The following is a 27,190-nucleotide window of genomic DNA, read 5'->3' on the forward strand; positions in this document are numbered from 1 at the left end:
TTATTGCACGCGCAGCTGACATTGAATCTGTGATGATGGACATTTTTACAGTAACTTAAATGGAGAAAGAAACAATGATTACATAAAAATAAGCTCATGTGCCACAGGTACAGTGAACCCCCACGAACCACATGGAGTAGAAAAACATTTTAAAAAGCATATACATTGACAAACAAAAAAAAGAAAAAAAAAATATATAAAGCAAATGTATGAAGAACATGACGAAAAACCTTGTGGAGCAAGTAGAAGTTGTCTCTAAGCACATTTTTCACATTCCTTTATTCATTGGATTAAGAACAGATTCCAGATCTGTAGGAAAAAGCACATCTATCGTACCTCCAGCTGAGAACACTTTGATCTACCAACTCAACGTTTAGAACAATCAGGAGCGGCTGGTGATCAGTTCATTGGATGATTCTGCGTCACAATAAAAAGCATCAGCGGCTCCTGCAGCGAACATGTATGACGGCAGCGTGAATCACATGATCAGATGTTTTCATCACAGAATCTGTAAACAGTGAGGAAGTCATCATTAACAGAATCGCTTCAGTTCCAATGACCTTTATTTAATATCACAGTCCATTCATAGTTTTAAAGTATACAATAAGTTAAATTCGTATGGCTTCATATAGTATCTATATTATATACCCTATGATTAATATCCACAGCACACACACACACACACCACACATTCATAATAATCTCCTCTTCAGCTCTGTGTGTGCTGCTCTTTGAATCTCCCTTTAAAACCTTTTCTCAGCTAAAACATTTGTACAAAAATCTACATGTGAGATCAGCCAGTAAAAACGTGTCATCAACAAACAGCTCAAACCAAACCGGACAGAAGTTATGATAATAATTTAAAGTGAAGAATTCATGCTCTTTATATTCTATCAATGGCATCGTTTCTGATCAGTTCTGAAAACTAGTGGGCACGCTCTCATACAAATACACCACAGATATTCAGTGAATAGTGTGTTGTGGCGGCGACGCTGTTCAGTTTACATGTGCCGTAGTCTTAAAGGCACCCCGTGGAGTTTATGACCACTAGTAGCGCTGTGGAGCAATGTTTTTAAGAGAGTGCTGTATCTCGACAGGGAAACAGCGACGCACTTGAAACAGGAACATTCACTGATCGGCTGGTTTAGCTCACAGATGGGAGACTCTGGAGGGACTGCTACCACCCGTAAGGTGAGAGTCACATGACAGACGGACAGAACCGAAGCAGCCAGATGCTGAAGGTGAGAAGAGAAGAAGAACATAACTATTCTTGAAAAATGCATCAAACTCTGCAGTGAAGTGAAAAATACAGCAGCTGTGTTTTTTCGAATTATCGCATTTGAAAAGCTTGATGGAAACAAAGTTCGAAACACTTCCTCAAGTTTGCCAAAGAGCTTTTACGCTCGCTTGGCGTGATTTTTGCCTTCTACAAAAAGTGTTAATGCACTAAATGAGAGATGGAAACATTTTCACCGAATAATTTCTGACGCAGTGTATATAACCCACATGATCACATAATCAATTCCTGCCCCAGTCTTTCCATTTCTACATGTTTCTTTATAAACGTCAGTGAGCAGCTTAGTCAAACCTCCAGCCTTTGTGGTCTATAAGATAACTCTGCTAGCAGTTTAGCTCACTAGATGACCCTCGCCTCGCAGGTCGTAACGGCTCCTCCAGAGTACATCCAGCAAACATGGATGGAAATAACATCAAAGTCTCAGATTCTTTCAGAAATGACCTTTCAACAAACTAATTAAGCCTCGAGGATACAACACGGTGAGAAACAGTGACTGTAAACTCCACAGGGAACCTTTAAAATCAGCCTGTGTTCAGATCCTCTACCAGGCCGGGAACACAGCGATGACTCACAGGTGCGTTAAACGAAGCCGTGAAGGCTCCACTCTTCCTGCCTCGAGCGCTGACACTTGATATGATGAGCGAGCTAACTTTAAATTAAACTAAATTCTCACTAGTGTTGCGGTTCAGATCCTGGACTGTGTTTGGACAGCATAGTGGTGAAACTTGTCCCTCGTCCCGTTGAGAGCCATTGATAGACAGTTCAGTGCGTCTCTCTGTCTATCGATGACTCTGGACCGTTTGGCTACCATCGCGAACCACAAACCGGATCAGTGCCTCATCTGATCCTCCTTGTGTGCTCGGACCTGCTAATGCCTCTTCTCCCTCTGCAGGAAGGGCTTCCAGAGGCTCTGCAACACGTCGTAACTTTGTTGTTGCTCTTGGTTCTGATTGTGTTTCTGCTGGCTCTTGCCGTGATGGATGTGGTGGTTATAGTGCCGGCCCTGTTGCTCGTTGTTCTGGCTGTTGCTGCGCCGCAGAGTAAATGACCTGTGGTAGGTCGCGGCTGAGAAGACAGATGCGAAAGTGTTACAAGAGAAAACATTTCAACGTGTTGCGCGGCTGTGTGATTCTGCAGCAAAACGGCTCAAACAGGAGGACTCACGGCTTGTGCAGGTGACCCTGGGGACGTCCCATTGGCCGTTGGCCCGGCAGCGTATAGTGGGGGTGTGTCTCTGGATGAAGCCCTGTTTGCAGTGATAGCGGAGCAGGGAATTGATCTCGTAGCGAGGCTTCATGGCCCCAAACACGCGAGCATCCTTCACCACAGGGGGCTGCCCACATGAGACTGATGGCAGAAAACAGAAAGATTTCACTGTGTTATGCTGCAATAACATTTTGTGGCCAATCGGGGGCAGTGGAATAAGCCATAAACACAACACTGACATATTAACCCCTTATGAAGTTGATTCAGCTGCATGATCACCCCACTGGACTCGTGTTTGTGACCAGTATTCTCTCTATTTTAGCTGTTTTTGGTCTCCTCCAGCTCCTGAGGGAAATATCTGACTCTTTAGCAGCTAAATGCTGCACTATGTTCACCAGCTGGTCTCTGACTGTGCCTGTTCGCTGTTTGCTGCTCAGCAGGTAGGGTACATTGAATTTATCAGCGCTTTTTAGCTGCAAACAAAAACAGCTGGAAACAACAGTGATGAAATCAGTTTTTGGTCCGAAAAGCAAAACAGTGAAAGATGGTAAAAACCTCCTGGGCACCTACCTGTCCCCTTTTTGCAGGTGAAAGTCAGGTGATAGTTGCAGGGCACGTCGTTCCACTGTCCCCCCTCATGCCAGATCATCACCACGCAGTCCTCTCCTGACTGGAAGAAGCTGTCCGGCTGGTTCGGCCTCCAGTAGTCGTATTGCTGTCAGAACACACATTTTTATTATTGTGAAACACCCAATAAATGTCCCAATAAACATGGAAGCGTTACTTCATCCCTGCGGGGACATTCCTGATCGAAACTGGGCCTCTACTACATCATGCCCCCCCCCCCCTCTGTCAACACTGCTCACTGTAAAAGCACTGCCTCTCCTCATGAGGTGCTCATTCAACATGTGTGGCTAGATGTAATTCACAGACAGAGCAGGCAGTGGTGCTGCTGGGACATCCAACACCCCAGGCTGAAGCCAACCTACAGCTTTCTGTAGCTTCTATTCAGGAGGAAACCCACAAACAATCAGCTTTAGTTTCAGAACACGACTACAGAACGATGAACACATGGACCACATGCTACATGCTACAGCGCAGCCCCATGGGACAGACTTGGCTGCGAGGGTGTGCCTCCATCCCGAATGATAACACATTACGACAGCAGAGTCCCCCGGTATCAAATCTCAGGCTCTCCTCAGGTTTTCGCAGCATTACTCAGCTCACATGTTTCAACAGCTGATGGTTCCCAGCAGACTGAGAGTGTGAGAGAACGTGTCATGGCAAAACACAGGAAGTGATGTGATTCTGATGTGGTTCTGTGTTTCTGGTTTAAATCTACTGAACAGCAGAGGAAGGCTAACGTTACTTCACTGTGTGCCGGTACCAGAAGCTGGCATAAATATACCAAACGTTCATGTCCTCAGTGGAAACATTCAACAGGTGCCATATCGCCAGGGTTACCGAGCTTCATCCTCAGGGGAACATGAATGTTTGGACAAAGTTTTGTGCCCTTCGAATTGTTGTTGAGATATTTCAGGCTGGACCAAAGTGGAGGATCGATGGACGACGCCCAACATGCTGAAAACAAGGCTCCCTTCTTATTTTCTAGATGAAATGTTCGTCTAAATGTATTAATTAAACTGTCTCACCATTGGCTTGCCGTCAGTCCATCTGAAGTCCCTCTCAAACATCTTGTCGTTGAGGCCGAGCCACTGGTAGTCACTGCCCAGACCTGCAGACACAAAACACATCAGAGTCTAACTTTAAGTCTGTGTTAAAGGAAGGAAAGCACATGACCGGGATTAGCACTAACCAATGAGGAGTAAGGGTGCCGGTAGGAGTGATAGAGAGAGATGGATTGTTGATGCCGTGATTTACAGGTTTGTGGCTGAATGTGTGTGGGGCAGCTGGAGGAGGTCTGAATAATCAGGAGTGCGAACAAACAGAGGAAGCGTTCAGGCTCGAGTCCATTTCAGCTCAGTCAGCAGTTTCCCAATAAACTGAGAGGAAGTCCACATGAAGCTCAAACAGTCAGTTCTGACACCGACTACAAACAAAGCTGCCTTAAAGACAACCATATGTTCACTGGCACAGTTCATTTCATCGATGCAAAGCACACAAATACTCTAATATTTTACAGGCAGACTCCGTTTTTCAGTAGAATCTGTTGCAGCTTCACTGGAAGTATTATTTGAACGTGGATGCACCTGACATGTCTTTTTTAATGATCCACTGAAATGAAACTGTGTGCAGCACTGCAGCAAATACTGAGTCAAAGATAAACCAGGTGATCAGCTGTCGTCTGAGGCAGCGCTGGCCAATGTTTGAGGCTTTATCTTCATCTTCACTGTTTACAGTCCGATGAGCAACTTAACTTTCAAACTTGACAGCAGGTCGACATTTTGGCTAATCTCTGTAAACAGATTTCTGCATATGAATTCAGACACATTAAAAAAAAAGCTAATAAACAGCTAAATCATCGTCAGATGATGTCGATGGGTTCTGAGATTGCATTTCAGCCAGTGGTTTCGCCTCTTTTGCTCTCCACACGGACAGTTTACCTGTATGCCACCAACGCCCCCTCAAATCTAATTGGTCAGTACCACTCGGACTACAAACAGAACTCAGAATGTTCCCAAATCGACACTGAAATCTTGTCCTTGTGTTCAGATTCTGGATTCAAATACAGAAATCTGTTTCTAGAGATTAACAAGGAAGCAGCGATTCAGCTTTCACTTCACAGTCTGAGCTGTGATTTCTGTGGCACCGTACCGTTATTGTTTACACTCTGTAACTGACACCCTCACATTTTGGTTTTCTTGATGGACTCTAATGTAAAGTCTGTCTGGTGAAGTTGCAACATTGCTGAATATTAGTAATACAGTTTGTACAGTTAGTTAACACGTAAAACAGTGTCACACCTAGTAGGAATTATGGTGAAGACATGAGGCTCACGCAGCCATGCTTTGAGTTACATGATAATGTTAGCATGCTAACATGCTAAAAATGGCTACACTAACATTGTGATCTTTTGCAGACATCATCTTCATCATATTCATTATCTTAGTTTAGAACATCATGTCAATTCATGATAGCGTGAAAGTAAAAAGTAAGAAGATCTCAAAGTTATGAAGGTTGATCCTCTGGGGATCAAGAATGTCTGAACAGACTTCCATAACAAACCATCCCAAAGCTGTTGAGATATTTTAGTCTGGACCAAAGTGGTGACGCCACCAGTGACTGAGTCGGATGAACCACATCGCGGCACGAGACGTGGGGACTTACGGTTGACAAACAGCTGTTCCTCCTGCGACAGGATGCTGGCCAGGTGGGCGCCGTGCAGCCGACACTCCCTCTCTGCAGCGTCCCACGTCCGACGGTGTGTGAAGTACTTGTAGCAGTGAGACTGAAACTTCTGCCAACCAAATCCACAAACCTCAGTGTCTGCAAGGAGGGAACACAGGAAGTGTTAGAGAGCTGCAGACGTTTCCCTGGTTGAGTTTACCTTTGACTTTCGGATTCCAGTGTCACACCTGCTGCGTCACAGTCTGAACAACGATCCGGATTTTATTCTGTGTACTTTTAACTTGATTATATACATAACTTTGCCCACAGCCTGTTAAATTGGATATGTAACAATGAACGTACTGCAGCCGCACAACAAGTCTGATTTGTTTATTTCTTCATGAGACTCAGTTGCTCAGACCAGAGACAGGCGCAGGGTTGAGGTCCAGCTGGGGAATAAAGGCCCCTTACTGAATGAGCTCAGTAACACACAGTCGGACTTCATTAACCCTCACAGCTCTGCAGTTGTCTGCAGGTCAAACACACACAAACAGACTTCATGCACAACACACACATTTGATATACGATGACTTTAAGCCATAGAATCAGCTCTCTGCTTTGTCAGGCTCAGTAAACAATGGATGTGTTGTATCAGAGGCTTCAGAAGAACGTGTGTGTCAGTAAAGCTCTGATGGAAAGTTGCTGTCGAGGCTTCGGGGTATTAGCTATCATCAGCCTGCCTCGCCTTAATAAGTCCGCTGTGCAGCCACCTGGGGGTCAGGTGAGGTCTAATAAATGCAAAGCGTTCAGCTGAGAACAGAAGGCCAGAGCTCGACTAAGTCTGAGGCAGCACATTGGAGTATTTACCACTGATTCAATGCAACACAGCTGCAAAGGATTTCTGGGAAAATAAAAGAGCAATTATCTGTTTTTTCTCGTTTTTTTTTTCCACTGACAGAAAGCAATGAGAGGACATCTGTGTCTGTGGTTCTCTATCTACTACTGCATGTATCCGGATGGGTGAAAAACACACAGCTCCGGACAATAAATCACGTCTATGTTTCTACATGACGTCGTTCACTCTGCACACATGGCTGCACGCTGCAGATGAGTTCGGGTTCGGGGATTTCCACTTTCTGTTCACTCCACCTTCTACTCCTCCAACTGAGAATGAAAGAGAAGGTTGAGCAGCTTCAAAATACAACGGAAAGTGTGGAAAAAGAGAAGAAAGTATCTTTGATTCTCTAGAAAAAATATGAATAAGCAAACTGGTGATGACTTTACTAAGAAGCAGCAGATATTAAATACATTTACTGTTCTTAAAGCTGCAGTGCAGAACTTTTGTCTCCCCCTTCTGGCAGCTAGAGTAATTACACAAACACTGTCGATGCGCTGAAGATGCCGCAGACACTCCTCTGTCAAACTGATCATTGCTTTTTTTAATTATAAGACATATCACTGCTGGTGGGTCGGCTCGACAGAGATTTACCTGCCGGTGAAATTAATCAGCACTTTGTTACGAACTTAAATTTAGCGTATGTTTATATGTTAAAGTCTCACACTGCAGCTTCAAACACAACTCTGAGCTGCTTGTATTTCTATTTTGTAATACTCAACATTTCATTTAATATTAAATTAATTTAATAATCGATTTAATATTGTGCTTTTTAAGCCTCTGCGTTTATCTGACAGATTCTTTTCAGATGAAGATTTTAAAAACCTCTGACGAGAATCTAAAATACAAATCATTGTTTAGCAGACAGTGTATAAAATAACAGGAATCAACTCCACTTCAGCCAGTAACAACATTAATGTGCAGCTTCAGTGTTAATGCAGCAGTAATGATTATGTTTATAGTATAATACAGTCAGTGGGTACTTTTATTTTCATACTTTCATTAAATTTTGCTGTTAATACTTTATTTGGTACAAATTTGACTTTGGGTCAAGTCTTTTTACATTGTGGATCTGAGTACTTCTGTACACTGAACTGTTACATATTTATTATCCTCTCAATAGATATAAATACATAAATATGTGGATTTTGTGTATAAGTATACAACATTCGTACTCGTGCTCATTCATTAACATTAACTCTGATCAACTAATCTGAACAAAAGTTGAATTTATTAAAGGCAGAAAGCTGCAAAAAAGTTCACTTTAAAAAAAAAAACTGTTCATGTTTGACTGCTTGAGAAACAATAGCCTGACTGTTACATCTGTTAGTGAAAGAACTGATGTACAGTGCTTTCCACGCCATCAGTTCAGTGTTATGACTTGTAACAACAACCAAACCCAACTATAAAAAATAATATGGCCTTATCATTTCATTTTTAAATGTAATAACATCGAACTTTTGCTCAAAGAATACTGGGAGAGACTTCTTAAACTGGTAGATTTTCATGGAAAATATTAATCCCTGGAGTCTGCAGAACCTCCATTGGTTGCTGAGTAATGGCAGAAATATTGGACGAGAAGCTGGAACTAATCTTCTGCAGAGGCAACGCCCAGCGCTGGAGGACAGCTGAGCAGCAAACACTGTCATGACTGCAGATAAAACGGGTACGTCCCACCGCAGGACAACATTACAAGACACAAGTTATAATAAAGTGTGGCTGTGCTTTCAGTACTACGTGGATTTCGTACATTCATGTGTAGCAGTGGCACTTTGGGGATCAGCTGACCTTGTTCACAGAGCTCTCCTGCGTAGCTGGGCAAGCAGAGACAGGTGAAGGAGTTGACTCCATCCAGGCAGGTGGCTCCATTCAGACACGGGTTAGACTGGCACTCATCGACATCTGCGGACACAAGCCTGTGTTATTCCACATCGTCCATCTGTCAGTTAGAGGTGAAAAACGGGACTGTGTGCTTGTGTGTTTGCATGTGCACCTGTTTCACAGTGCTGTCCAGTGTATCCAGGTGCACACACACAGATACTCTGTGCTCCTTTCTTGTAGCAGGAGCCTCCGTTCTGACAAACACTGGTTGAGCACGGCAGGAGATCTACACAAATGGCACAAAGCAAATGGAAAGTCTAAAAATCTAAAGTAGAGCTGGTCCAGACACAGCTGAGCAAAAGCAGCCGGTCACAGCCGGGACGTGGACTCAAAGAAATACGCTGCATAAAAGTAGCCTGGAGGGTCGTTTCTGTCAGAGCGACAGTGGAGGAGTGGATTAAACTGTGTGTCTGTGTGCATTAGCATAACCGGCTAACTAACGTAATACCTGCGTACCTTGCGCCACTTCCAAAGCAAAGCAGCACATCATCAGCTAACTGCATGAGCAGAGTTGCAGGTTAAGTCAGAAGAAGCCTTGTTCAGACTGAAACATCCACTGTGTGCTAACCAGTCCAGAGTTCATAGGCTTTTATTGGGCTTTTTATGTTAAAGAAATGATAAGCTTCTTTTGTTTGCATGTGACATTAAACATAATTTTTAAAAAACAATTATGATGAATAAATTTGAACTGAGTCACCTCAAACACTGATTTCACTTACTGGCACACTTTCAGGTTCAGTTCACGTACCTCTGACGTTCACAGTGTTGGCCTCCACAGAATAAGCCGAGCCAGTGCCGCCCGCCGGTTGCTCTGTGGTCTCTTCGGGTATCTGAGGACGAGACTCCAGCAGAGGAGGGACGATCTCTTTGTCATAGTCCAAAGAATCATCCTCCGGTAGAGGGGTGGCGGCAGGGTCAGGGATCAGAGCCCACTGGGGGACGGAGTGGGGGCTGTGGTCGAAAGTGAACACAGGTGAGGTGGTGGAGAGTGTGGAGGTTGTGGTTGACTGCTCAGTCTGGAGCCTGTGAAGCTCGGTGGGGTGTCGGGTGTGGTCTTTAGGGGTTGTGGGTTCGGGCTCGGTGGTTACTGAAGGGTTTTTCTTATCATCTGTGGCAGAAAGGGGGGAGTGCGTGGGGTGTCCTAGAGTGCTCGGCTCTGAGGTGATGTCTTTAGCGTCTGTGGTGAGCGTGGTTTGGTCTCCAAACGTCACAGCTGCCACATCTGGTAAAACAGTAACAGTGACCTCTTGAGGAAGGTCAACCAGACCACCCTGTTCCCCAGAAACCTCCCCCTCTCCGGGCAGCTGCTCTGCACCTGAGCCTGCGTCTGAGTCGACAGCTGGTGGAACCACAGGCACCTCTGTGGCTGTGGTACCTGCTGCAGGTTGAGGCTGCTGGGAGTGAAGGGTGGAATAAATCGGTGGCAGCGTGCTGGTTAACCTGGGGGTCTCTGGTGGGTACACGTCCTGTCCTGAAGCCTCGTCTTCTCCAGACGCAGACCCTTCGAAGTCTTCCGTCTGGGTCTGTATGGTGGTGGTTTCCTGTGACGGTGTGTCTGGGATAAGCGTGGGAGGCTCCGTCCCTCCGATTTCCGTCTCGTCGGTCATCACAGCGGACTGGCTGCCCGCCGCCGGCGTGGGCGGAGCGTCGTCTGCAGAGCCCTCCTCCTGCGTGGTTCCGGCCTCGTCGTCAGTGCCGCGGCTCGCAGAGCCCTCCATGTCCTCGTAGGTGGAGACTCCAACGGTGGCAGGCTGGGAGACAACGGGGAGTGCTGGGCCTGATGGTGTGCTTGGTGCTGGCGATGAGACTAGGAGTCTATATGGGGTCATGGTGGTGGTTCTTGTTGCTGTGTGATCACCTGGTTCTTGAGTTTTGACTCCATCTGAGTCAGTAAAGACATCAGGGACTGGGTCCATTTCTGGGTACGAATCTGTAGGATGAGAGACTGCATCACTGGTTTCCTCTGCAGGCGTCTCCTCAGTGTGGATTTCTATGATGCCGTAGTCAAAGGGAGTCACGCTCTCCTCCTCCCGCTCCTCCTCCTCTTCTTCTTCTTCTTCTCCTCCTTCCACCTCGTCTACCCGAACCGGAGTGGCCGTCTCAAACTGATCTCCTCTGGCTTCCTCCGGCAGCTGTGGCTCAAACGTCACCTGAAAGGATCAGAGAAGCCGAAGATGAAGGAGAATCAGCAGAAAACAAAACCTGTGATAAAAAATAATTGTTTTTTTTAAACCTTTTTATCTCAACAACAGCTAAAACTAAATAAAAAGTCAGATTTGAAAACAATGACCAAGATTAAATGTGTTATATTTTTCATCAACAAATTCATGTGTGTGAAACACAGATAATGAGAATGAATTATAAACATTTAATCTAAGTTTATACTCAAAGCCAGAATCACACACTGTAGCTCCTGGCCAGTAAAAACACTGCGTCTCCTACAGATGTTGATTTTGCTGTTTGATCCGTTAAGAAGAAGCATTTTGTTAGCTCATGTTACCAGGACGTTCATTAAAAGCGAAACTAACGCAACGTCATCAAGGGGCTGTGCATGTAATGCCTTGATCAGGCATCTCAAACCGGTTCCATAAAGGGCCGTGTGGCTGCAAGTTTTCATTCCAACCAAGGAGGAACACACCAGGCTGGAATGAATTAATCAGCTGATCTCAGTCTTCAGCTGATAACTAAGTGATCCCTTGATGTTGATTGGTTGGCCTGATGTGCTCCTCCTTGGTTGGAATGAAAACCTGCAGCCACGCGGCCCTTTATGGAACCGGTTTGAGATGCCTGGCCTAGATGTTCAATAAAGCAACGTTGCTGTGTTGAAGTTATCCAACGTGTTCGCCGCTCGTCTCAAGTTAAACCTGACAGGAAACAGCATTTTAGTGAATCTAAAACAATTAGCTAAGACAACGTTGTCAAAACCGAGAGACGACGGAGAAAACTCCTGCACGGACGCTACCTCGTGCTTTCCATTGACAAAGCTGACGGTTGGAGGCAGGTTGATGGGGGCGGGCTCCAGAGGGTCGACGTCTACGCTGGTCACCTGTGAAAGGTCGGTGATCTGAGGGAGGTTCGGATGGGAACTCACGATGCCGTTCACAGGCTGGTTCAAGATGTCCAGGATACGGTCGACTAGAGACAAACGAGAAATTACAAATAAGACCCAAGAGTTCAAAAGTCAAGCAAATACAATAAAGCAATAAAGATGATAGTTTGTTTTTTCCTCCACTGCTGCACCGTGACAACAGCGGGTACAACAGCGGGTACGTTAATGACTGACTGTCAAACCGTCTCTGTAGTCGACTGACAGAACACTTAGCTGCAATTACAATTTGAAGAATTGCAGTTTTTTCTCTAATTGATGCAGTAACTTCACCGCGGGTTTGCCCTATTTTAGAGACAAAGCAATGAAACAGTAATGAAAACTAGAAGAGTGCAGATCTCCGCTCAAGGTTCGAATCACCGGTCCATTTATAACCAAGAGAATCCGCCAAAACTAACGTGACCGCCACGTGTTCTTCTACCGGCCAATGAGAAGAGCGAGGAGTCAGCAGTCAGCTGTGAACCACCGCAGCTGGCAGAGGTCAAAACAAAAAAGAATAATCATTAGTCGCAGCTTTAAACTTAGCAAATGTTAGATGTCTCAACTCAAGCCTAAAAAAAAAAGACCAGAATTATGATTTTAATCAGTAAATATCCAAAAAATATCCAAACAGGGAGAAATTAACTCCTAATTTTAGCACACAAAAATAGAAAATAGATACATTTTGTGCATTGACGTGATCAATAATGTCATTTACTACCTCAAAAGGTGGATTTAGTGTTCAGTCACTCATTAAATAAAAGAGCAGATTTGACTAAAAATGAACCCGGACTGGTTTGGATGGACAGTTTTCAGCAGTGGATGGATTACGTTCTGTAGAAACCAGCCTTTAATGTCTCAATGTCTCACTTGTTTTATTTCAGGATCTCAGATCAGCTCGTTTCTGATGTTTATTAAAAAGAGCCAAAGTGTGTCTGGATGTTAACAGTCAGCTCAGGATGAAGGTCAGGCGCTGCCGGGGGCTCCTCTCTAACAAAGCGTGCCTGTGTCTCTTCATTAAGACTTTATTGTACACATGGAAGCTATATTGGGGGAAGTGGAGTAGAAATGTGCAAAACGTGACGCGAGCGCAGACCTGAGGCTCACGCTGGGCCCGACTGGAAGCTCTCCTTTGAACTGGACAAATCTAGTTAACCCGCGTTCAGCGCAACATGTCGGCCAAAGTCAAAAAGCCTCTGTGTGACTCAGAACTGGAAACCACGTGAAACAGGAAGAGTTTTCATTAAAACACTCAACGCTTGGATTTTCCTAATTACCTCAAGACGTGGAAACGGTGAGCGTGCGGGCCTCACACACCAGCGCCGGCTTCACGCGATGATAGATCACCTCTGCAACACAATACGGCCGCGGCGTTTCAATAATAAACACGACTCCTGGAAGATGGCACCGCTCGGCCGGGGGGGTAACAAACACACCAGCGCTGTAATGTGAGTGTGTGATTGGCCCCTGCACCAGCCCCCCACTCACAGTTAATGACTCTGGGGCCCGAGGTGAACCCCGGCGTCAGGCCTCCCTCCTGGATTATTCTCAGGTTTTAAGGTTTGCTGATTGTCGTAGATTCACTCTTGTCTTCACTCCTCTGACATCACTGGAGCAGCCACTGGTGGAAAGTAACTAAGTAAATTTACTCAGTACTGACAACTGCCTGGGGCCCGCAAGTAAAAGGGATCCGAAAACCTGAAGATGATGTTTTTGATGAGTTTCCACCCTCACAGTGATGGAGAGACTCCAGGAAGTTAACTGGTCTTAGTCTTAGCAGGCAGCTCCAGGTAGCGGTAACTTAATTTAGTTTTAAGTAGACTTTAAGTAAATATTTATCTTTTCTTATACAGAAATACTTTGCAATCCAAAATATAAAGCTTTCAAACATTTTTTTTTTAAATTTAAACATTTAAACCTCTTTTTTTAAGTGTTTTTAACATTTGGCAAAACCACAAAACGTGACTGGATGAACTGTGGTTTTCATCACATCCTGTCTGACATTTTGGTGTCAGTGATAAATTAACTGATAAGTTAAATTTAGCTTGTTGAATCTGTGGTTAATCTGTGTAAAACAGATCCTGGACCTGCCGTCGAACCGTAAAGGATATACTTCTGTTTCTCGCTGCAGTGATGTAGAACACCAGGATGTGTCGGTGCACCGCGACATCAATGCTGCTTCAGTACGAAGAGCAGTGAAAACTGTGCACACGCTCTGTGAAGTTACTGTCTCACTATTATGCTGCTGTATCTGCAGAATAATTAACAAAAATATACAAAAACAAATACTAGATCAGCACCAGAACTACTGAAACATCCCTCCAGTGGTTTTACTGTGACTTTAAGCAGACGCTCAGGCTGAGGGGCCCCCTGAGCCCTCGGGCCCCTGAGCCCTGTGCCTGGTGAGCCTGTTCAGTAATTCATCCATGGTGGAAACACGACTAACTCTGACTATTGTGGGGAAAGAAAGAGATTGTGGAGATTGTTTGAGGAACTGTTAGTTACGGCAATTCAGGCCTCTCCCCAGAGAAAAGACGATAAAGGTCAACAATTTGTGGTTTGCTGAACACACAGCTGCCTGCTGAAGAGAACAGAGGTTAATCCCTGCATCGAACCTCCGCTGTGTCTAAAAGAGAAAGAGAAAGAGAAAGACTGGAGACTCAGTGTTTACAGTATGTTTAGCAACAGAACTGGCCGAGCAGAGATGACTGACTTCATAACTTTCCACATCTGGCTCTGCAAACAGTGTGTGTGTGTGTGTGTGTGTGTGTTCGTGTGTTACAATCTGTCAGCATGCAAATACGAAGGTAAAAAAAAAAAAACATTAGCTGTTTCCTACATAGATGACAAGCAGATCCCGACGGCACGACGTAACGAACATGAGGTCATTCAGAGAGACGTATGTCCTCGCCGAAAGGACGAACTGCTTCGAGTGCAACGTGGAACTGGAGGGTCCCAAAGCACAAAAGGCTCAGAAAAGGAAATATGAGTTGTAGTTCAGTCGAGGTCAGAGATGTTGAACAGGAGACTGGTCAGAAGCACTGGTCCCACTGGTCTGTCTGCACTGATCCCACTCTGCAGGTCTGTCTTCAGTGTGTTAGGAACAGCAGGGCTAGTTTGTTAGTTAAGTGGGCATTTTTCTTTAAATCATGTCAAAAAATGATATGAGGATGGTCAGATCTTCTTCTGGTCACAGTCATACGAATATTTAAAGCTTGGTTTCAGATCTCAATCAGCTGTATCTCTCCTGGATTAAAGAGTCAACAGCTAAAAAACATTGTTATTATAAGTAAATAATAGTTTATTACTCAAAGATCTTGTATATCTAGACTGTGGGTGCTCATATTGGACGGGCGGAGGATTCTCCCTGACAACGTAAGGAAGCTCGGACGAATCTGGTGAGATGAAACCAACAAAGTCTGGACAAACCAAGAGAAAGATGTTTTCCACCAACAGGTGATTCAGTGTTCGACAGTCAGGACGGATCGTGACGTGAGACGACCCTGCAAATCCAGCCAGAACGCCAACTGTCACATGCTCTTGTCTGGATCTGAAGACTTCAGATTAGACTCTTTACATATCACACACCGTATGAGCTTTACCTGCCAAACCTGACGGACCCAGACTGGAACGGACCTGGTCCAACCTGGTGCCACCAATCGTCACACCCAAATCAGATTCATCAACGGAGAAACAGTCGTGATGTTTGTCCCCGCCTTCACTCACCTGATTGATTCCGGTCGTGCACATTGACGATGATGAGATGGAAAGGTGGTTTGGCTGACTCTCCATCTACAGGTACGGCTGGTGATTGGTCGAGCTCAGACGTCAGTGTAGTTCCAGGGGTGACGTCCTCTTTAAAAACAACTGCGGGTTGCTGTCCCGCCTCAGCGGTCTTGGCTGGGAGGCCCGGATCTGGGGTGTGAATTTCAGAGGTGACGTGGTCTAGAAGCTGTGATGGTCTCGATGTGGTTTCTAGCCCCTGCTCAGATCCTGACGTGGTCTCTAGAAGCCAGTTTGGTCTCGATGTGGGTTCTACCCACACCTGTGTTGGGCTCACCACTGCTCCCACCTCCGCTCCACTCGAGCTGCCATCGCTGCTGCCTCCCTCCCCGCTGCCGCTGCTCTCATCTTGGCCTGACCCTGCCTGGCCTCCCTCCTCTCCACCGTGGGGGGTGTCGAGGTGTGCGGGCTGCGAGCGTGTGGTGGGCAATGGAGGGAGCATAATGGGGAACAAAGCGTCTCCTCTAAGTGGTATCGACTCTACCTTGTGAGAGTCATTAAAATCTTGAACGTCGTAGTCGTCTAACATTGGAGTGGGGGTCACAAAGGCTGTGGTGTGGTCTGCGTGGGGGGCTCCGTGTTGGTCTGGTGAGGCTGTGTGTGGTCTCTTTGTTGGTGAGTATGCGACAGGATGTGAGGTTCTTGCTTGGATTTCAGCTCTTTCAGGACCTAGAAGCGGTCCGGGTGTTGAAGTCTGGGAAGCGTATGAGGGGCTGTCAGGTTTATACTCAGCTGGGGTCATCGGTGGACTCGTGCTCTCTGGTAGTTTAGCTGTAAGAGAGAGAAACAGAGAAGAAGAAAGAGGGTTTAAAACCTCAGCGAAGAGTTCTGAAACTGAGATTTGCTGCCAAACAGAATCCTTCCAGATTTATTTAGAACGGATCAGATTGGACCTTTGAGAGGAGGTGGTCTCGGTCCAATCTGATCCATCTACTGGACGCCCTCTATAGATGTGAGCGTGACGGCTCCAGCAGCCAGGTGTGCTTTACATAGACGGATGTGGATGAGTGAATTTAACAGGTTGAGGTCGGACCTGAACCAGTGCATCTCAGACCTCCTTCAGGACCTTCTTCCTGTGTTTACGTTCTTGACACATCTGACCAATGATTAAAGGGGAACGCTCTCACGTGGTTTGTAGCGCTGCATTTTAGCTCGCTTGGATTTTTTCAAGCTTAAAGTTCACCAACTCATTAACTGATTCAGACCAAACGAACTACAGGTGATCGCTGTGAGGCTGTACGAAGGCATAACGGTGCTTTCAACTTGCTAACATGCTAATGATGATTTCGTTACATGAAAGCGCAGAGGATCATCACAGCCATTGCAATTCATCCTGAAAGGGTCACCCTTATGGTGGCGCTAGAGATAAAGTCAGTGGGATCACAAACGTCTGTGGGAGTCATCCTCTGGGGGCCATGAACATCAGTGCAGGATGACAGTCCATCGACCTGCTGATATTTCAGTTTCTTTGATGAAAAAACTGCTGTAGCTCTGATTTGTGCAAGTTAATCGTGTTTTTACACCTGCTGAAAATCACTGTTTTCCACTTTCTGAGTTGCTGAAGTTTCTTTCGTTTGGTCAGTTTGTGTTTGATGATGAACGAGTGAGTTGACCTCTGGATTCTGCATCAGGGTCTGATCTGATGTCTGAAACCACATCAAAGAGTTCAAATGAGTTATGAATCATGATAAATCCTGTTAAAAATAATGGATGATAGCTAAATAAGTAAGCTCCACAGCGACGCAAAGTACAGCTACATGATTTCATCGGTGGGTTAAAATGTCCGAAACCCAAAGTCTGAGTCCAGTCCAGTCAAACTAACATCAGTTATATCCAAAAAAAATGTTTACAGAATGAATCAGTATTGTCGTGACTCATAAAACAAATAAAAGTGTGCTATCTGGAAAATGCTAATCACGCTGCTGTCAAACTGCCGTTAGCTTGCAGATGGCTATAAAAGGAAATGAAGGAGCTTTGGTTTTTGAAACATGAAGTCACCTGACAGGAATAAATCAGCGTTCTGCAGCAGCGGCGTCAGAATAAGAACAGTGACTAACAAAGGCCTGAATGTTGCCAGAAAGCTCTTATTTTAGGGACTCGGTGTGAGCTGGCGTCTCCGGTTAAAGCCCGAATTCAGATCTAAACACACGCTGTTTGCAGTCCTACACGGACCGTAAAGCTTTTGTTGTAAAGAGCTCTTCAGAATGGGCCGTGATGCTAGCAGAGATTTATATCTCGTTATGATGGAATACATACCATATGAGAACAGACACACACACAATGCAGCCCTTTGTGTCGGCCTGACTGCTGACTTCATGTTGTTAGCGTCTCGGGAGAAAGCAGCAGGCTTTGAGCGTCACTGACATAATGCTTTAATAAACGCTGCGTAATTGACTCCCCTCCATCGCTCCATCCCCCCGTCCCGCCCTGCCGGCTGTCGGGGCCACGTATGGGTGGGTAGGGTGGATGGGTTTCCCCCTCTTCATTTTCCACTCTTCCTCCTGTGCTCTCCTCTTCCTCATGCACATACCCAGTGGCAGACTGTTACTAAGTACATTTACTGAGGTACTAAATGCAGTTTTGAAGTACTTTTCTGAGTATTTGCAGTTGCTGGTTTTTTTTTTACTTTAGCTTTAGCTACTTTTCAGATCAGGATTTTGCATAAAAAGCAACAGTAAAGCTTCTGTTGCATGAATTTTAACTGAATTTCCCAAAAATGAACTTTATTTATATCATCATTCATCATGGAGATGGAGCAGGTGGAGCTGATTCAGCATGCTGTGCCATTAAACCACCACAGAAGAAGAGACTACGTCATTAAAAGAGCTGCAGTCGAAGCTCAAATTTCTGTTAGCTTCATGTGTTCACGTGAGGAAGGTTACAGCCTCCTCATCCTCCACACAGATCTGATGTTTTCAGCTCTTCACTGAAGAGACGAATGACGTTAGAAGTCACGTGATTCATGTACGCCATTGTTTAGTCTGTTTCCGTTCATTTTGCTGCATTATTTTGTCATTGCGTCAACTTTTCCACCTCAGCCGAGAGGAAAAACCTTCTGGCGAGATTTTGACATCTTTTTTCTTGAACTTCAAGAGTTTGATAACCGTTTGAGAGGTAAATGATACAATATTTCACAAAAAGTCTAAAAATACACACAAATGTGTGGATAAGAACTGTGTTTCTTCGTCTTTCCCATCAATCATCTGACGACCCCTCAGATTTATCTGGTGGCCCTTTGGAGGGGCCCGACCCCTTGGCTGAAACAGAGACAAGCAGGCAGCATTGTAATAAATCCTGCTGAGGTACTCCTGGTACTTGCAGTACCAGTATTTTTTCTGATGTGCTTGTGTGCTGCAGTAAAGGATGCGAGTACTCCTTCCACCACTGCTCACAGCGAAGGTGTTTATTGGCCGCCGTCTCGGGGGATTAGCCGCGGTCTGGTCTGCACTTTCGCACCGTGAAGCAAGTCCGGTTGCATGTTCGGCCCTGCCCAGATATGATGTCATGTTTCTGGCGAGTCGTCTGGCTGGTCTGGGGTCTGTCCTTGTGCTGTCACTGTACGTTACTTCTCTCCTGCTGCTCAGCCACCGGGCAGAACACATTACGCAGCTTTCAGGTGAAGAAAGTACCTCTGTGTTGCCAAACATGTGACCGTTTGCAGTTATTTCGCCTGTAGAGACGCTGACTCGGAGCGTTTAATCAGCTCCTTCGCTGCTCACCTACTTCACTCTCTGGAGGGTTTTTTAATGATGTTACTTAGACGTAGCTCTGCGCCCCCCCTCTCCTCCACCTCTCCTCCCTGTGTCGGCCTGTGTTTGGATCCAGCTGTGAAGCATTAGGGACCTGTCCCCTTTCTGCTGGATCTATGTTAGAGTGCATGAGTTGGGTTTTCCCCTCATAAAAGTGCGTGCCCCACCATAAACAGGGCAGTGAGAGTTTATCCTTCTCCTGTTTGGGTTTGGACTCTTTGTTCTTCGTCTGTGCACTTTAAAAACGGCTGCAGATTGTGGCGTGTTTGTGCTGCAGAACACCTCAGTGTTTATCCAGCGAGCGGCAGCTTTCCTTGTGATTCGCGAGTCAGACGTGTCGGTGATTTGGGCGTTTGGAGGAGGGTCAGTCTGTAGCTCTGAAGATGCAGCGCTGACCTACATTTGAGCCAATGCTGAGGAACCACTGAGTCTGTAGATACTCGGGAGCATGAAGCATCTTAAGAATCAATTTTATTTGATAGTTTTCCTCATTAAAATATTACTATGACGTCCTGAAGGGGTTTGTTCTGACACACTGGACAGTTTTACCCCTCATGCCTCTTAAAATTATACAAATTTGATCTGGGGGCCAAAGGAATTCTCCCATTTGTTAATGTGTATTGTGTAGCAGGAATCATCATCTCCTGATCATCACATAGGCTCAGGCGCTCGGATTCTGGTTTCTTTTATGCTTGTATGTCGTACGTTTATGTTTGATTTCGACTTTAATCTGAGCTCTTAATTCAATACTAAAGCAAGACAAAGACTTCATGCAGCCACCCACAGCTCCAGCTCCTGCTGCACAACAAGCCTGACCAGAGATCATGGGCTGGTATCAGCTGTCTGTCTTCTTGAGAGCCCTGCTGCTCTGATGGGATCCGCCCCTTCAGGCTCAGGTCTTATGAAAACCACAGCAGGATTCACACAGTCAGAGGTAGCTTAAATATCTGGAGGGACAGTCTGAACTCCTCCATATTACAAACTCGCCTGTTGATGGGTGTCCAGCATCGGACAGGAAACTCACCCTTGAAGCAGAAAACTCCGTGCTTGTCGGTGGGGTCTGGGAAGCCGGTTTGGTTTTCGTACTTGTAGAGCGTGCGGACCCCCAGCAGGCCTCCGCCACACTGAGGCCTGGGCACGGTGATGGGGTAGCGGACGCTGCCGTCGGACAGCCAGCTGTAGTCGCAGCGGTTCAGCCCCGCCCTCCAGGCCGCGAACAGCTGACCGGGCGACGCCAAGACGGCGTCGTGCTTCTCGCACTCCTCCCTCGCCTGCTGCAGGGTGAGTTTATCGCTGGCAGACGGAGGATAGAAGACCTCGCCTTCAGACAGAGGACACGGACGGAAGAGGTGAATAAATGTCAGCTGGTTACAGGAAAGGCTTTAATAATTCAACATTACATTTTACATTCATGGTCAATATGAACATGAAACTAACTTCACTTCGTTCCTGTTTGTGTCAGGATCAAACAAAGCCTGTTAATTAGAGCCACTTTAAGCTGTTTTTGAACTGTTGACAGAGCTCGGCTAGCTGTTTTCTCCTGCTTCCACTCATTATGCTAAGCTAAGCTAACCACATCCTGACTGCAGCTCTGTAACACGCAGATTAATATGGATGTGGAATGACTCGTTAAGCGTATGTGCTCCCTCTTTACCGTGGAGTTTATCTACGTAGCAGTACACGTCGTATTCCTCTGTGGGGTCGCGGATGCCGTATGTCCTCACGCCCGGTCTGTTCACCAGATCACCTGCGCAGCCACCTCGGGGCGTTGTGATTGGATATCTGAAAAAACAATGAATGCAGATCATAGAATTGAACACTAAAGAAGCCTCAAGCTAATTCAGTCGCTTCTGTCGACACTCGACTCCTAAAAACCTAATTTTCTTTGAACAGGTGAAAAAAATCTGCACATTTCAACCTGATTTGTTTTCTTGAAACGAGTGTATCTGTACAGACACTCGCTGCACACGCAAACCTGATTTTAGATTTTAATTATTGATTTGCATTGAAAACAGGTTCAGATATTCTTAATAATCAAACTGTAAGAAACACGATGTGACGAGGCTTTTGATTTCTGCACTAACTGTGTGTAAATGTTCGCACTGACACACCTGACCGACTGGTCTGAGAGCCAGCCTGCGTCACACTGGTCGAGGCCGTCCTCAAAAGCGGCCGTCAGCTGTTCAGGTGAGGCGATGGCGGCGCCTGCAGCGCGACACGCCTCCACAGCTCGGGGAAAATCCAGAGTGTAGCGGCTGGTGCTCGCTCTGTAGTGGAACACCACACCTGGAGAGAGATCCATCGGGTGAGCACACACATGCAGGGTGTGAGAGAACGAACACGTGGGTTCATGTTCTGACCGCCTGTCATATTCATCTGAGAATACCCATGAGCCTCAGCTGCTGTTGCTTTGCAGCAAAAGACAACAAAACATATTGCCGTGGTAACAGAATTCACCCAAAATTAACCCAGAATGTCAAAGTTAACTGATTCTGTAGCGTTTGCAGAAAAAACAGCCATGCAACATATCAAAGGCAAATACTGCAATTTTTACTTAATTACATTTATCTAGTTACTTTTCAGATTCCTTCTTGTCCAATGAGAAGCTCGTATCTCCAGATGTGTTGATGTTGAATGTTTGTGATAAACTAAAGGATGAAGTTTTCCTTCATGTCTTGAGAAACTTCTCCTCCTTCTTCAGCTAAATAAACTGTTTAATAAGCCTCTTGGATCAGATGAAAATACATCATCACAAAGCTGAAAACAGGCTGTTTTTCTGAGATACGAGGTTCTCACAGGACAGCCACGCTAAAAACATATGATGATCTTATAGAATATGATGCATCGCTGTAGATGAAACCAGCCAACAGTATATAGAGTAGTTCAAATGAGCTCAACCTGAAACATCTACAGCAGTAAAATGCAGCATTAATGCAGCAGGAATATTAATCCACAAACATCAGATATGATAGAGAAACACTGACAGGAACATTTTACTGATACAGCAGTACTTTTACTTTAAAGTACATTCTGCTTGGAATACTTCAGCAAGGTTTTGAATGAAGGACTTTTACTTGTAGTGGAGTATTTTCAGAGTGTGGTATTAGCACTTTCATTCCAGTAAAGGATCTGCAAACTTCTTCCAATGCACATATTTACGGTTAAAGTGGAAGCTAACATCTTTTTGGCTGCTATTACACAAGGGACACAGAGGAAAGGTGGAAGACAAACTGTTCACCTGTTCTACCAGGATTACACTAATGCTCCTGCTGACATGAACACGCTAAAAGAAACCGAAGAACTCGCATCATTATGTGACAGTATAGAGAAACACAAGCCCGTCGGCTCTTTCAGCTGTCATCCTCTGGCTATATGTAGCTGTTGTGTGGTGTCATTAGGTCTTTATCTCGAGCTGGATGGGAGGACATCCTGGCAGAGCTGCAGGAGGATGTGAATAGATGACTGAGCTGTTAAATGGAGAGTTGTGTGTCACTCATAGGGAGCGCCTTTGTGTGGAGCTGCTCAACAAGGAGTCCTGTTCAGTATTAATGTGGAATCTGTGGAAATGTCTGGGAGCGACCGTTGGCTCAGTTGTCCGATATCCTGCCTCACGATGGACTCTGATGGCCGACGCCCAGAAATAATGTTCACTGCACTTTAATATATGAATTAACTGTGACTTTCATACACACTTCAGTTCATACTGCATGACGATCTAAAAACTGAACTGAAAACTGCAGTCGAAACGATTAGTTGATTAACTCGTTATGAGCTGATTGCTTTTTTTTTTTTTTTTTTTACAGTAAACTGAACAGCAGCCAGATTTTTCCCTCAGGAGCTGGCGGAGACCAAAACAGAGCTAAAAGAGAGTGAATCTTATCATGATGTGGACTCTGGATGAATGATCATGTCGCTCTGCATCTGCTGGATGTGGAAATCAGAAACCGTTCGACAGTTGCTAACAAGTTCAACATAAAAACTTTACAAACTTTACAAGGTGATGATAAACCAGTGTGTGTTTACAACAATCGCCCCAGACTGGCCAAAAAAAATAAATGAATGCAGATTAAAACAAGTCAGCAATGTGACTCAGTTATATCAACCATATAGCAAGATCTGTCTAAAGTTTGCTAACATTTGCTACGGTAGCATTAGCCACCACAAGCTAGCAGTCCAGACCAAGTGAGGCTGCAGAAAAAAGTTTTAAGCTAAGAAAAGGTGTGTTTAACTTACTGGATTTAACATTTCATCATCAGAGGACGCTTGAGTTATATTTTCTTTCATAGTTACATCCTCTCACTTTAAATCTGCAATAACTTACTTTTTTTGGCCACTTGGGGGCAGCGCAACACTGATGTCCTATGACCTGATAAAGATGTTTACAGAGATGTTTATACACATCCAGCAGACACAGAGCAACATGATCATACATGCAGAGTCCAGTTTTCTCTCTCTTTGAGCTCTGTTTTTGGTCTCCACCAGCTCCTGAGGGACAAATCCGGCTCTTTAGCTGCTAAATGCTGCACTGTGTTCACCAGCTGATCTCTGACCAAGTCTGTCTGCTGTTTACTGCTCACCGAGTCGTGAACTGTGGCTTCATCTCAGCTCGACGCCGAACCAAAACACGAAAGTTATGGGCCGTAAAACCAAAACAATTTGCTGAAAGATGCTAAAACATTCAGTAGAGCTGAATCATCAATACGAGTGAAAACCTTCACACTGCACATTGTGACCCATAATTAACAGGAAGTAATTGATTAGTGCAGCTTTCCAGGAAGTAGCGCGTGAGCAGCAGTGACGTCTCTGCCAGCTTCACACATCTGGATTCAGTCACCGAACACGTTCGCAGACTCTTGATGTTCGACTGTTAATTTGACTCATAAAAGTGCAGAGCTGGCAGAGTGTGTTCGTTTTACTCACCAGTGACGTTGAGGCTGACGGTGTCCTGGGTGTCCTCCATCCCGTGCATGACCTCACAGCGGTACAGCCCGGCGTCGCTGGCCCTGAGCCGTACCATCACCAGAGAGGCGTCCCCGACCGACAGCGGATGGCTGGGCACCGACACCCTGCTCTTGTAGTCCTGCCCCACCTTGACCACCCCTCCCTGCGCCACCAGCACCACCTTCTCCCTGTCTCCCTCCAGCTTGGTCCACTTGATCCTCAGCTGCCCCTCGGGACTCTGGGCGGCGTCCAAGGCGAGGAGGGGCGCAGGTGTGGGAGCTAGTGTGGTGTGTGAGGGAGCGTGTGTGGAGCTGCTGGGAGAAACTGGCGTTATGGAGAAGTGGCACGGCAGCACCACCCTCCCTGCCAGGGAGCCGGTCGCAGGAGAGTTCTGCTCCATCTTCATGGAGTGAGGTGATGCTGGAAAACAGGATCCTGCATGAGTGTGTGTGTGTGTGTGTGTGTCCCACATGAGGCAGCAGATACCAATACTTTACCATCTACGTTCATATTCCAACATTAATACATTCTATGTTATTCTGGTCTACCTGTCTACGCCTCTGGTGCTAATAAACACACCACTGTCACTCTTGTCTTGTATGATTAAATCTAATTATTCTAATAATAAGGTGTAGAATAAGCCTTAAACTTTTTGATGCAGGGCTTCTTCTACCTGGAACAGAAGCACAGTTGCTCCGGATTAGTGCAAAACTCAATGAACAGCTGAGGAAATGGATGAAGCAGCTTTCGTTTCTGAAATCGTTCAGAATTAGGCCAGAGAGGAGAGGAGGAACCAGACTCTGGCTTCCACACACTGACTCCTGCAGGAAGCTGTGTGTGTGTGTGTGTGTGTGTGTGTGTGTGTGTGTGTGTGTGCGCGTGTGTGCGTGTGTGCGTGTTTGTGTTGGAGTAAAAATCATTTTCCACTGTGTCAGTCCTGGACCTGCAGTCGCGCTTGTGCGTCATTACGTCTTCGTCAGAGAGAAAGAACGAGGAAGTGAAAAAGCTGCTGACCTTTTTTTAAGGCTCTCGTCGCATCATTTCCTGTTGGGCTCGACTCACCTGGTTGAGGACGAGCAGAACACACACACACCAGGCAGAGCAGGTGTGTGAGGATGTGTGGAATCATCTCAACACGATCTGTAGAAGAAGATAAAAGTAAGTGTTGTGCAAACAGTGATGGAAAGTAACTGCAAGTCCTATGGTTTAGTTTTAGGAGGTAATTTACTCAAGTATTTCTACTTTATGATACTTTCTGATTTTACTCCACAACATTTCAGACATTTGTCTGACTTGCTGTAAGTCAGACAAATGTGATAAAATACACTACTTTGATGATCAATACATTGTTTTTTCAGGCAGAAATGACAAACATTCAGTGGTTCCATGTTCTCTGATGTGACGTTTGATGCTTTTCTTTGTTGGTCAAATAAAAGAAGTAGTTCCAATGAATGTCCACGTGCTGTGGAAACTTAAAACATGCATTTTTCACTGTTTTACAAGTTCTAAAACATCTCATCGATTAAGCGAGAAAATTAGATGCAATAATAATAAACTGCAACTCTGACAGATCCAGATTCTACACACACAACATGTAATTATTTTAGAAAGTGCATCTTACACTTTAGTAGTAAGTAGTACTTAAAGATTCCTTAAAACATAAGAATGCTTTGCTGTGCCTGTGTGATATTTTTTTTTCATTATCTTGTTCAGACTTAAAATGACACTGAGTGCTTCTCTCTCATTTAGAAATCCTGACCCCCATGAATATGTTAATATTCACTCTCATACTGGATCCTGATTGGCTCCAAGCTAGTTGTGATGTCATAAAAGGTACATGCAGGCGTTAAACCGAGGTTTAAAGTGAAGCAGAGAAACGCTCCTCCTTCGGCAGATGAAGGTGAAAACAAAGTGAAGAGTGAAGCTCAGACAGTGAAGCAGCAGAAAATGACTGAAATTATTAATTATTAAGTTGCTGCTTAATTTCCTGTTACTAATTGTTACAGCTCCAGAGTTCTTCTTTCTTTTTTTTTTTTATTTTTTTTACATTAAATGGTTCTATGCTCAGAAGGATTTCTGAATAGTTTCTTTTATGTTTAAGATGTCAGTAAGAGACAGATGTGTGATCACAGCTGGAGCAGAACCAGATTAGAGCACAGCTGTGGTGATAAATCTTATTAGGAGGTTAAAAGCTGTCAGTGGATGGAAATGGACCTAACTGGTCCTAAGTGTCGGTTTTTATCAGTGGGTCTCATATCATTGAGTTTATCAGTGTGGGAACATTCCTGCCCACCCAGAAAATCTGCTGCGTCCATCATCGGTCCATCTGAGCACCTTTCCGGTTCAGATGGACGCAGATTAACATTAACTGCGCGTAAACTGTAAAATAATCATGAACATGTGCATCTATCTTTAGTAAGTCTCACGAGACTTAAACTAAATCTAAGAAAACTGTGCAGAACTCTCAGCAAGAAAGTGGTAAAAATTCAACATCCTACCTCTTAAATGCTAAAAAAGCAAAAGTCCAGAAATCCAGGTGTCCTGACTCAGTTTCAACTTCTCCAACAGAAAGTCCCGGAGGTCCCGAACTAACCGCGGGTCTGAGGGCGCGTCTCTCTGCGTCTGTCTGCGTCCGTGTGCGGGTCGGACCTCCTACACCTCTCCTCTGGCTGCAAGTTCAAATCCACTTTACACCCGCTATTATCCGGACATGAGGAAGAGGAGGGGCGCACATGTCCGCACATCCCCCGATAATACACCGCCCTGTCAGGGAGAGAGAGACACTGAGGGACAGAGAGAGAGAGAGAGAGAGAGAGAGAGAGAGAGAGAGAGAGAGAGAGACAGAGAGAGAGGGGGATGCTGAGAAAGAGAGACAGAAGGGGGGGCTGAGAGAGATACAGAGAGAGAAAATGGGGGGAGTCTGGTTAGGAGAGAGACTAAAGAGAAATAAGGGGATAAGTGAAGGAAATAAAGAAAGCATCATCACAATCTGGTGCCTACATTTCCCATAATGCAACTCAAGAGTTTTGACGTATATTGGTATCTTCTTTTATTAGATCCTCCCC

General features: G+C 45.3%; 1 protein-coding gene across 3 annotated transcripts; it reads right to left on the reverse strand.

The window, feature by feature from the left end:
- LOC121623463 (versican core protein-like) lies at positions 1-26,827 on the reverse strand. Of its 3 annotated transcripts, none has more exons than XM_041960735.1 (16): positions 26,624-26,827; positions 25,188-25,265; positions 24,105-24,560; positions 21,296-21,470; positions 20,839-20,966; positions 20,209-20,505; positions 15,379-16,206; positions 11,530-11,702; positions 9,316-10,717; positions 8,680-8,793; positions 8,475-8,588; positions 5,792-5,950; positions 4,156-4,238; positions 3,074-3,218; positions 2,462-2,644; positions 1-2,362 (listed from the first exon to the last, which is right to left on the reverse strand). In XM_041960735.1, the coding sequence occupies exons 2-16, from the start codon at positions 25,252-25,254 to the stop codon at positions 2,166-2,168; spliced, it is 4,521 nt and encodes a 1,506-aa protein (XP_041816669.1). In that variant the 5' UTR covers positions 25,255-25,265; positions 26,624-26,827; the 3' UTR covers positions 1-2,165. The 3 variants fall into 3 exon arrangements, with proteins under 3 accessions (XP_041816669.1, XP_041816668.1, XP_041816670.1); XM_041960734.1 differs by having other exon boundaries at positions 24,105-24,545; positions 25,140-25,265; XM_041960736.1 differs by having other exon boundaries at positions 24,105-24,545; positions 26,624-26,826.
- Positions 26,828-27,190: the final 363 nt, after the last annotated feature.

This window comes from Chelmon rostratus, chromosome 19, assembly GCF_017976325.1.
Source record: "Chelmon rostratus isolate fCheRos1 chromosome 19, fCheRos1.pri, whole genome shotgun sequence".
Lineage (NCBI taxonomy): Eukaryota > Metazoa > Chordata > Actinopteri > Chaetodontiformes > Chaetodontidae > Chelmon > Chelmon rostratus.

Coding starts and splice junctions, on each gene's coding strand:
- LOC121623463 (XM_041960734.1), bottom strand. CDS start 25,254: ATGATTCCACACATCCTCACACACCTGCTCTGCCTGGTGTGTGTGTGT. Junction 24,546..25,139: donor GACGAGAGCCTTAAAAAAAG/GTCAGCAGCTTT, acceptor CCTGTTTTCCAG/CATCACCTCACTCCATGAAG. Junction 8,589..8,679: donor TGGACAGCACTGTGAAACAG/GTGCACATGCAA, acceptor TTGTGTCCGCAG/ATGTCGATGAGTGCCAGTCT.